The following is an 11,652-nucleotide window of genomic DNA, read 5'->3' on the forward strand; positions in this document are numbered from 1 at the left end:
CCGCGGGCTGGATCCTGCAGGGCAGTAAATCCCGCAAAGTGGATCCCCGAACGCGCCTCGCAAGCCCGAGTCAGTGCAGTACTCCAGCCCCTGACCTCTGGAGAATTGCAGAGCTTCAAGAAATCATTCTCCACACCAACTGTAAAAGCAAAAGATGATTCCCCCCCTCCGCGGCGAGGTCACAAGGCTTTATTTTCCCCTCCTCTGTCTTCACTTGATTTTCCCACCTTTTTCTTGTCTATCCTTTCTTGGGCCTTTGTAAATCTTGAAGTTCTGGGTAAGGCTATACTGTCCCAACTCTGTGTGCCCGCGGTTTATTAAACAAAAAAATGCTTGTGCCTATTCGTAAAACACCGTATTTTATAGTGCTTTTGCCAAAATTATGACACTATCTCGTGTAGTTCTTTCTGTAGGCTTGAGTCAAGAACTTTCAGTCATCTTGATAATACCAGATTGGATGCCTAAAGCTTCGAAAAAAAGGAAAAAGCAGAACTTTCGGGTAAAATTTAAAAGTTGATTATACTGTACCTAGCCAGCCGACAAGAGTGCAAATCTTACTTTCTCTACCTAATTTCTTTGTAATTCCTTAGTATTCGTAATCCAGCAAAGATAATCAAGCACCCATTTGTTCTGAGGTTAATCACTGTAGCAGTAACCTTTTGTGGTTTAGTATCGATGGTTTTAGTCCCTTGGAGAGGTGTTTCCAGATTCTCCCCAAATGAAAGTAGCCTTCTCCGAGAGCTTATCTAGCACTTTTTGTATCTCTTTTTATATGCGGCCTCTGCTAATGTTTTTATCTCCACTAGTACATCCATGCCTACATAGAATGGTCTGTATCCCATTCACCTGCCTTTGAGTTCACTCTGTACAGGATAGTACCTTGGTAAATATTTCATTGAAAGATTGAATATACAGGGTGTTTCCTGGACGCCTGAGACACCGCCAGCCAATTTGGATGGATCTTCAGTTTATCAGAAATTTAGTATAATCCCGCTGCTCAACTTTTTCTTAGATTTCCCCTCTGAATTCTTTCCACACGATTTCTCCCCAAATATTTTATTATTAAAATCTCATACATTAAAAAGCTAAAAGAATACAACATTCTTATACCTAACCTTATATCCCGCAGTTATTAAAACACTGTGCGACATTAATATCATCCCTCCTTACATACTATTTTATTGTCACTGAACCATTTGGATATAGGTTATAGACAGTGTTAGTCGACGCCTCTAAGACTTCTACCATGAATTTCCTAAGAATTTTGAAGCAGTTCTGCAAAACACAATAGCTTTGAAAAAAGTGCCCCCCCGTTTTATTTTGTTTTTAATTAACTAGATGTTAGTGTAGAAACTTTATTTTTTGAGGAATACTTAATAGTATTTCTCCAGTTGTGATTAAGCCTCAAATGCAGCTTGTATCCTTGCCATGATTTGCTCATTAAATCCATCCCACTTAGCACACGGAGTTCAGCATTTACTCCTGTGAGTGGATGAGTGGAATATATATGTTCGTGTCCTGAGCTGGCGACACAAACTGCCTACCTTTAATAAAGTGTTGCTGCTACTTTGCCTGTAGTTGCAGCTGATGCAATGTAGTCTGTAGCAAAGTGCACTGATGTCAGCCTAGTTTCAGGAGTTTCAACTCCTGGCACCCTGCAGTTTGTTGAAAGATGTGTGGGCCCTGCAATTCAAATACAGAAGACTCTTGTTTTTAAAGCATGTACCTAGGCAACTGTTAGCCATCTGGCCACAATCGAACGTAATTTTTTTTCTCCCTAAAATTCTCTTGCAAGTTCTAATTGGCCCTGGTGTTTCTGTGATAGTTCTTTGGTAGCATTAAACAGGGCCTATTAAAAATTGCAAAATCAAGATTATACTTAGCATTTCAGTCATAAGGAACAGTCTCTAACCAATGGATAGGGAAGTGTTTGTGGCATTTATTTCATGATCACAAGAGGAAAACTCCCAACACTGCTAAGCTCATGTACTTTTCCTGCCATACACATATTTTATCATGAAAGGTAAATGAAAGAAAATGCACTTCAGAAGAAAATGGTCTTGGAGTGCAAAACTGATTAAAGATTTTTCCTGACTCCTAGGGGTCTTTAGAAAAATTCTATTTTTCATAATAAACCAACAGATTTTGATGTTTCTAGCATCATATGGAAAGGTACATAATGTACTCTATCAGTTGCTTTCTTTGGGTAAAAGGAAATTTGCTTGCTCATGCGGGACTGTGGAACAACTTAGATTTGCTTTTCAATTTTTGGTACTGGGTATCAAACTTAAGACCTTGTGCTTGCAAGGCAGGTGCTGTGCCACTGAGCTAAATCGCTGGCCCTCGTTTTGCTTTTTGAGATGGGGTCACTATTCTGCTCAGGCTGCTTTTGAACTCCTCTGAGTTTAATCAGTTCTCCTATATTAACCTCCCAGGTCTGGGATGACATGCACCACTGTACCTGCCTATAGGAAACAATTTTAAATTCACTTCAGATTTAAGAAAGGCAAAATAACATACCAATTAAGACAAGTTTAAAGATGACACAAAAATAGGGCAACTATTGTACTATTAGACAAGAAAGGAAGAGCAGGGAGTAAGAGAAACAGGGTATGAGTATCAAAAGATACTGAAACTTAATGTTTTTTGAAGTTAGTAGGCAAAAAAAAAGTTGCAAAAACAAAACTCTAGGTTTTAGAATCATGCCTGAATTTCACAAACAGGACCTTTACTAGCAGAGTGACCTTGGACAATACTCCTTCTACTGAGTGTAGCCTTAAAACCTCCTAAGATTATCAAAGAGATGTTTATAGCACATTGAATGTCATCAAACTACGTTTTTATCATTAATAACTTCTGAAGCAGTCCAATTTAGGCACATGGTAGGCATTAAATAGTGAATGAGTGAATCTAAAACAGTTCTCGAGATTTTAATGTGGGGAATTTAAAGATTCTGATTCAGATATTTAGAGGGCTTTCGGAACATCTTAATAGCCCAACAATTTCTGATGCAGGACCAGGCTTTGAAAGGCGTGTGTAAAATATCCAACAATTATCTTTCCTTGTGTACCTTGGAAATAGCTAAATATCCCAAGTGTAAAGCAAATACTTTTTCTAAAAGCTAATAAACAGTATTATTAAGATCACTGTTGGGCTGGGGATGTAGCTCAGTGGTTCCACCACCTGCCTTGGAAGCACAAGGACCCGAGTTCCATCCCCAGTACCAAAAAAAAAAAATCACTGTCCAGTATGAAATTTTAAAATAAAGGTTTGGAAAAGGCATTTTGCATAAGGAGGATGTCATTTTCTACTAACTTAATAGTCATGTCTGCTACTACAATATACCAAAGCCAGCAACCTCATCACAATTCACCCAAGTACAGTTCCCTTTCTAAGGCCTAGGCGCATTTCAGAAACTAGACCCTGTGCATTTTATTCACATGAGTCTGAATTAATTAGCCAAATTGAGCATGTTGCGGCATTTTTCTACCAGCAGATGCCAGATAGCAAAGATAGATGCCAGAAAGAATAGAACCTACTGTAGCCTCCAACTGTATGACATATGTTAGTTGGCATCTCCAGATGAACACTATCAATCCACATTAATAAGCACTCTGCTAGCATGTGGGCAGTTGCTTGAGAGTGAACGTTACTACTTTATATTTATTGAAAAACACATTCTTTCTGGGCTTTCCATTTCACCTTTTTCTCATATTTACATTTCAGAATCTATGTTTTTAAAATTTCATCTATTAGTCAACCTCATGTCTTAGGTAAGACAAAAGATAATCTTTTGTTATTAGTTATTTTTCCCACTCTTGCCATACCCACTTATAGCCTGCACCTGGCAGATTGAATTTAAAGGAGCTAACTTAGCAAGTATTCACAAAAGAATTCCCTTTGCTGGCCTTTACATAAATAAGCTTGCTCCTGGTGTCTCCTTTAGTTACTAGGGGTTGTATTTTTATTTCTAAGTTCTATATGTGTACATGCTTACCATCCCAGGTACATAGGAGGCTGAGGTAGGAAGGCCATGTGAGCTAAGGAGTTGGAGACTACCTAGGCAACCACAGCCAGATGCCATCTCAAAAAACAAAAAAAGAATCTCAAGTGTCTTCAGTGGCCGGGCAGTTTTATAAAGGGAAACAGTATGTAGTAGTGAAGGCTAAAGATTTTGAGAGCATACCACTTCCCAGCCTTAGCTGTATTTTGCTGTGGGAACATACACTTGGTATAGAGCTAAAATTTGGATTTTATTGAAATCTCCAGACTTTTAAATATTGTTAATCCTGAATTCTATTATAAAGTAAATTGCCTTATCGTATTTTATTTTATCCCATTACCCCCTCAAGCCCATGATCATATTTTTTAAAACAAATTTAAAGACAAAATTTGGTAGTACATGCTGGGTTTTTTGTTTGTGTTTGTTTTGTCGTTAGTTGGTTGGTTTTTTTCATTGTACTGAGAATTGAACTAGAACCTTCACACAGCTATATCTACAGCCCATTTTTTACTATTGTATTTTGAGACAAGGTCTCACCAGGTCACTTGAGTTGCTAAGGCTTGTCTTCAACTTGTAGTCTTCCTGCCTCAGCCTTCCAGAGTGTTGCGGTAACAGACATGTACCAGCACACCTGGCTCCACTTTTTTATTTTCATACAGATTCTCACTAAATCACTAAGTTCAGCAAGCTAGGCTCAAACTTGAGATCCTACTGCCTAAGCCTTCCTGATAGCTGGAATTGCAGGCTTGCACCACCAAACATGGCCAATGATACTTTAAATAAGATAGATTTTTAAAGGAAACCCCTGTTTAATAGATCATTCTGTCTTATGGGCAACATAGTGTTTATAAAGATTCAAGTATTTTAAGAGTTGAAAAATACCCTCATAATCTAGAGAAAGTCCTTTATTATATAGTGCAATGAAAATTGTACCTAGAATGATGTTTGTACTTATTATTCTGAACTTATAGGCACTTTTATATTCACTTTACACTGGAACCTGGCAACCAAGGACAGATATGAAAACTTGTTTTTTTTGTAAGAAACCAAGCTTCTGGTTAGTTAAATGTATTCCAGGAAACATAATTATCAATATGCTCATAATTCAGCATTATATCCTATTTAAAGTATGAACATGAAGAGTACAACTAGGTAGGACCAGACATAAAACCCTGTGTTCTATTTAAAGTCCACATATTAAATAAATTGATGAGGACAAAAACTACTGTAAGCCTCTTTTTTATTTGTAGCATACATTACTATCATAGCTTGTTTAAAACTATTGAAGCCCTAGGATAGTTTGCAATAATCCATTTCAGACTTTAAAAGTAGGGTTTCATGCAATTAGGATAAGCTGATGAGTTTAGATGAATTAATGGAGGAAAAAAATGACAGTGGAGACCTAATAACAAATTAGGAGTAGTTGGCTCACATTAATAAAGTACCACATTTACTCATGCAATGCCTCCATGGGGCCTCTAGTAAAAATCAAATATTGGCTAGGAAGACTTAGTGTAACCTATGAGGACAGTTTTTAAAACAGATCCAATCCTGTCCTGAACATTTTTAGAAACTAAGAGTTGGCTTTGCCATATAAAATATGCTTTCGTTTTGGATTTTAGTTTTGTCCCCTTCTCTGTCTGTCCATTGTGTGACCATAGCCTGTTTTTTTGGATGGCTAAGTAAAAACAGTGTGATCTAAAGCTAATACTTATGTTCAGCTATTTAACCTATGATCTTAGTCTAATCAGTACATTCTCACCTGAGCTGTGACAGAAAATCTCATATAATCTGTGCTGTATCACAGAAGAAAATACAAATTTTTTAAAATATTGCATATTTGTAATTAATCTTGAGACTTGCAAGTTTTGTTTTTTAAATGATTTTTAAAAATAATTACTGTTGTGGTGCACACTTGGAATCACAGCTGCTCAAGAGGCTGAGACAGAAGGGCAGCAAGTTTGAGGTCCTCCTGTGTGACTTAGCAAGACCCAAAATAAAATATAAAAAGAGATGAGGCTATAGCTCAGAGCTCTCCTATCACAAACAATACTTAGGGCTGCAAATGTAGCTCAGTGGTACAGCACTTGCTTAGTATGTATGAACCCATGGTTTGATCCCCAGCCCCACAAAAAAGTCTTAATAGCATGTATAAAATCCATGGTCAAAAATTAGTTTTTCCTAGAAGATTGCCTTCAGAGTGGTATCAAATGTGACAATTGGAATGCTGAATCCACAAATGAAGAGGAAAGGAACCACCCGCACGTTGGTTAGGCCCATACCTGATTTGTGTTACAGTTCCCAAATTAAAGAGGAGGGGGGTGGGGTGTAGTCTTCAGTGGATATATTGCACTTAAGGTTTTGTGTTTTTTTGTACTCTACCTCATTCCTCAGATTAACTGATTTCTCATTATATTTGACCACTGTGTATAGGTTATAATGGCTACAAAACTACCCATTCCAGTTAATATTGAAGAGTATGTGTTAGTTCAGCTTCTCCTTCTCATGATCTGCTCTCCTCTTACCAAACACCTTCTCAGATGTTGCTGTTCCTTCAGTGGGCTCCACACTAAATCTGCTTCCAGGCTAGTCTTCCTACCATGTGATGTTGGACTTTTCCTAGATATAGTTTTAGTCTGTTAAATCTGGTAATGTATGTATTTGGGGATGTAATGACGAGTAAAAGTATGATTGAATTCTAAAATCACATTTTAGGATGTTATTTTTAAATTACTATAACATGTCCACATGAAGTACATACATTACTTTGTATTAAACACTGCTAAACTAACATTTAGGCACCACTAAGGGAGATTAGAGTAATGAAGCCAAGGGAGATGTCTGAGTATTTCCCCATACCTTCCTTCACTGTGGCTATCAGGCTTTTGACTTTTTCTAATTTCAAAGACATAAAACATATTTGTACTCCCATCCACAAAAGTATTTTTAGCTTGTATCACTTCTTGGGGTGGGGGGCTTGGTATGGGGAATCAAACTCAGGACCTTGAGTTTGCAAGGCATTTGGTAGAACCACTTAGCTGAATCCCTGGCCCAAGTGTCACTTCCTTAATGAGATCATTAATTTTCCTGTTGAAATTGATATCCTCCCACAGCATTCCTGAACACCCATAAACAATCTTATTTTCCTGTTCTGTTGCCTTCTAGCATTCTGTTGTTTCTTTCCCCATACACTAGGCCAGAGTTGGCAAAATTACAGCATTCATGCTGCAGCAGGCTGTATCATTGAAAGCTCTAAAAGGTTTGCCATCACTGCACTTGGCTATAAGCTCCCAAGAACAAAGGTTTTTGCTTTTTGTCTCTTTTGTTCACTGATGAACAATGAGCGACTGACACAGGGTAGGCATTCGTATACTTAATAAAATGAATAACCATGTCATTTTCAGCCATAGCTATTATTTTTCCTTTGACAGTTTGTCCCTGGTAGTCTTTGCATCTCACCTGACCATTGAGAAGGTACTCTAGAAGCCGCAGCTACTTAGGGCACAGACAGAATACCCACATTTGGCTAGTAGCGGGCCACCTGAAAAAAAAATGTTCCTTCCTACTCCGGACTCTCAGAACAGTCAATTATCAACATAGTGCAGCCTGGCCAGTGCCAGCTGTCCGACTACCACACTGGTTATTTTAGCCCTTCCCTTCCTGTTTCTCTGCTGCCAATGCCTAAGGGGGCCTACTAAAGCAGAAACCAGGTAAGCAAGTGAAAGCACTGATCTCCCCACCGGCTTCAACCCACTCTCTACCCATCCTTTGGCTCCACACCCTTTCCACTTACAGTGGCAGCTTAGAATCTGAGGTTTGGTAGAGCACCAAGTTTCACTGTTTTCATCAGGCCAAAGTTTTGATGTGAGGGGTACAAACTAAAAGAAAACAAAACCAGGGTAGTGATTTAAACAACTAAGATTGAAATATCCAATGTTTCAGCATTTTGGCAATACACATAAAAATCCTTGGCTGCTATATATTTACTTCACCCTTATAATATGTATCCTTTATATTGTCATGTCAGAATTTAATAAGGCCTAATATTCTCATTGTTATATCTTTAATGCAGAGACTAGGTGTTTTGATAGCAAGTAAAGCTAATCAAGGTCTGTACTGTTCATACTGTTTAACCTGGAAAAAAGTAATCAGGTATCACTGGCAGGCCTAAGTGAGGAGGACAAAAAAATGTGGTATGAGAAGCTGTGCATTCTAAGGAAATGGCATAGTGTATTTACATAAAATTCCCTTTAATGATGAGTTGCTTTATTCCAGGTTCATTTCCTACTTCATCTCTCTAATAGAGCCATATAGCAGTGACCTGCAATGACAGAGTTCTGAAAAGCAGATAGAGGTTCCTGAGGAACTTAAGCCAGAATAATTTAAACAAAAGAGAGGAAGCAGCTTGGAGGATAGAAAATAGGAAGCTTTTATTAGCAATGTCAAAGTGGTGCTGCAGGAATGACAGGAGCAGCTTCCCCTGGTTAAAATGAATCTGAGGTGGGTGGGAAGGCAGGCACCACGCCAGCATCACGTTATAAATAATAAATCTCCTGTGGGGTGCTGTTGTGAAAGACATATGCTAAGGTTGCATCAGTATGATGAAACATCACTACACAGGTAGGACTGTCTGGAAGAGCATGTTTTAGGAAAGGAAGGGATCATTCTGCCATCTCAGCCAGAATACCTTGAACATACAGCAGTACTCCAGAACAAATGTCACTGACCAAAGATGGCATGTACACCAGGACCCTCCTGACAGGGTGCTCATGAAAAAAGACATGATGGTCCTTTCACAAGCCAGTTACCCATTGTGCTGCTTCCTTACAGATTACAGCTCTGGTGGCATTTTTAGTATGCTTTTTTTTGCAAAAAGAGTTAAGTCACTGGGGATTTAGCTCAGTGGTTCGGTGGCCTGCCTTGCAAGCGCAAGAACCCGAGTTCAATCCCCGGTACAAAAAAGAGTAAAAGTAGAAACCAGCTGTTAGCTGCTGAGAAAGTGACAATGTTAGGAAACATTTGCTAGTACCTCTTCCTACTTGCCTCACCCGTCATTGGGTTTTTAAAAATGTCTCCAGAGAAGCTAGCAGTGAACAAAGATGGCTGCATTATAAATTTATTTTCCTCAGCTGGTTATTAACAATCTTCATCTAAAAAAGCAGGGTTGGGGGGGTTCGATATTCAGCCAATTACCACCACCAGTGATTAATAAAAATTTATAATGTTTATATACTCTGAACCATGATTCAATACAAAATAACCATAGGAAATGTGGGAAAATTACATGAGAATAGTTCATTTAAACAATGATGGAACTATCTGTGCTAATGTGCTTTGGGAATTTTGAGTAACAAAAACAATTTCTTGTTGAAGGAAAACTTGACTGTATCGACAACATGGCGGATGTGAAGTCAATGTTCCGGGAGGTTCTTCCAAAACAAGGTACCTACATCACAGATACGTGGGTCATAAGATATTATAGAAACATATAAAGTGATGGTGTCAAATAGCAGGCATTTAAGAGCTACACATCTGCAGACTATTAACTGTTGTACTTTTAGCATGAATAGCTTGTGAAGGAGATCCTCACTTTTTCCCCTGGTCACAGAATAACAAATGAAACATTTCTTATACCTAGAAATCCTATTAAAGCCAGGAATGCAGGTTACAATATGAAATGTTCAGTGAAAGTGAGAACTTTCAAGCGCAAAGTCCTGAGTTTGATCCCTGCTACCAAAAAAAAAGCTGAAGGTTTTCAACATTGAGTAATTTGAATATTTGTGTTAAATTAATAGCATACCTTGCTTTACTTTTGTGTATTATGTACATATTCTCCCAGACTTTAATTCAAATAAACACCTGACACAAAAAGTTGTACTTAAGACAGCTTCAGTCTTTTATAGAAAGTTCAAAGTCTGTCCTTAACACTCCAGTACTGCTTTTGCTTATGGACGTGGCTATGATCATTCTGGTCCTGAGCAAAATAGTCCAACAACAAAAGTTTTTTCACTGATAATAGACTATAGTTTTTTAGACCTTCATTCTAGCTCCACAGCTAAGCCACCAGATGACTTATTTTCACTGAATTGATTTTTATTTCTTATTAAACTTAGGGCAATTGTCGGTGGAAGATATAACCACAATGGTGCTGTGTAAACCCAAACTTTTACCCTTAAAATCTTTTACTCTGGAAAAACTGGAGAAAATGCAGCAAGCAGCACAAGAGACCCTTCACCAGCAGGAAATGGCAGAAAAGAAAAATGGAAAAAAGTCCCCTGACCAATAAACTTAATACTTACAGCTCCCTACCTTACCTGCAGTATATTAATAGCTAAAGTATAATCTGTACCTGTATGCTGAAAATGGTATCTACTAATAAAACTGGTATTATTCAAGTAAATAATTTTAAAATACTGAAGATTAATAAAACTTGTTAAACACTGATTTGAATTTAATAGTTAACTTCGAACCAAATGTTTTGGGATTTTCATGGTTTCTAGGTTACAATTTAAATTACCATTCTCCACTCCTAGTACAAGTTTGACATAGGCACAAGTGACTAAATCCAACTTTTATGTAGAGGATTTTTACATGTTTATTACAAATTTGAATCTGAACATGAAGTGTTCAAGCTTTTACATTATCTAATTAAAACCTTTTTCAACCAATTTTGTGCCATCATGTTTAATGTTATCTTGCCTGACTAGTAATGATCCTACTAGTTGTTACAAAACTAGTTTCTTAAATGTGATTAAGAAACTTTCACCTATTTTGTAGTTAGCTTTTAATTATATTAATTTCAAGGACTGAAGAATTATATGAGTACTTCTACCATGTAGGTATCAAAAAAGCTGAAAATGGCTTATAATTAAGCCTGAATAATATGGTCTTAAAGAAACGTAAGACAAATATGAACATTAAATTTGGTGTGTTCTCAAAGGCTGTACCTCAATCTATAATAGGTATCTTCCTAAGAATACTTTTGCAAATACAATCATGGTTAGTTTGCTGCAGTCAAGAGACAATTTAAATTATAAGACTTTGAAACCTTACTGAGTAATTAGGCTTTGTAAAGGGAGATTAGTGATATAATCATTCTTTAGGTAACTTATTTATTGGTAGTTAGCATTTTCTCAGACATAGTAAATGTAAAGCTTTGAGTCCCTGAAGAAAAAAAATTTATAACACTAATCATTATTTAGTAACAATTTAAGAATGACAAAAGGTAGGCTCTAGGTCATGTCACTAATGGAATACAGTATACATGTGATTCTCTTCAGTATTTTTTTTATTATTGCATTTTTTACTTAGAAGTCTGCAAGTAAAAAAAAGATATGACAAATCTACTAGGTTCAAATGTGCTTCCTTGTATGATTTAACATTTGCTATGTGAAATTTAAGTTGTCTTTTTTGCAGTGCTGGGGATAGTACCTACGGCCTAATACCACACTAGACAAGAAATTTAAAGGTTGTTTTTTAAAGACCTCAAATAAGTGTACTCTCAATAAAGAATCAACACTGCTTCACATGTTTTATTTTGTTGTACATTCTTGTAGAACCAGTTTCATTTTTCCAGTTTTGTAGAAAAATAGATGTTCCAGCCACCATTTACTTAACGGTCTAGTCTTTAAGACCAATCAATATGTTCC

The 11,652-nt window shown here is 37.2% G+C and overlaps 1 protein-coding gene across 3 annotated transcripts in view; it reads left to right on the forward strand.

Moving 5' to 3' along the window:
• Bbip1 (BBSome interacting protein 1) overlaps window positions 1-11,519 on the forward strand; it is an 11,712-nt gene extending 193 nt beyond the window's left edge. The window contains exons 2-4 of one of the 3 annotated variants that reach the window (XM_010634626.3): window positions 402-499; window positions 9,377-9,445; window positions 10,117-11,519. In XM_010634626.3, coding sequence (XP_010632928.3) covers window positions 9,400-9,445; window positions 10,117-10,289 — 219 coding nt within the window. In that variant the 5' untranslated portion in view covers window positions 402-499; window positions 9,377-9,399 and the 3' untranslated portion in view covers window positions 10,290-11,519. The remainder of the gene's footprint in view (window positions 1-401; window positions 500-9,376; window positions 9,446-10,116) is intronic. The other 2 variants (XM_033761435.1, XM_033761436.1) reach the window with 2 other exon arrangements.
• Window positions 11,520-11,652: the final 133 nt, after the last annotated feature.

This window comes from Fukomys damarensis, unplaced genomic scaffold (genome assembly GCF_012274545.1).
Source record: "Fukomys damarensis isolate Sample0158 unplaced genomic scaffold, DMR_v1.0_HiC HiC_scaffold_8, whole genome shotgun sequence".
Classification (NCBI taxonomy): domain Eukaryota; kingdom Metazoa; phylum Chordata; class Mammalia; order Rodentia; family Bathyergidae; genus Fukomys; species Fukomys damarensis.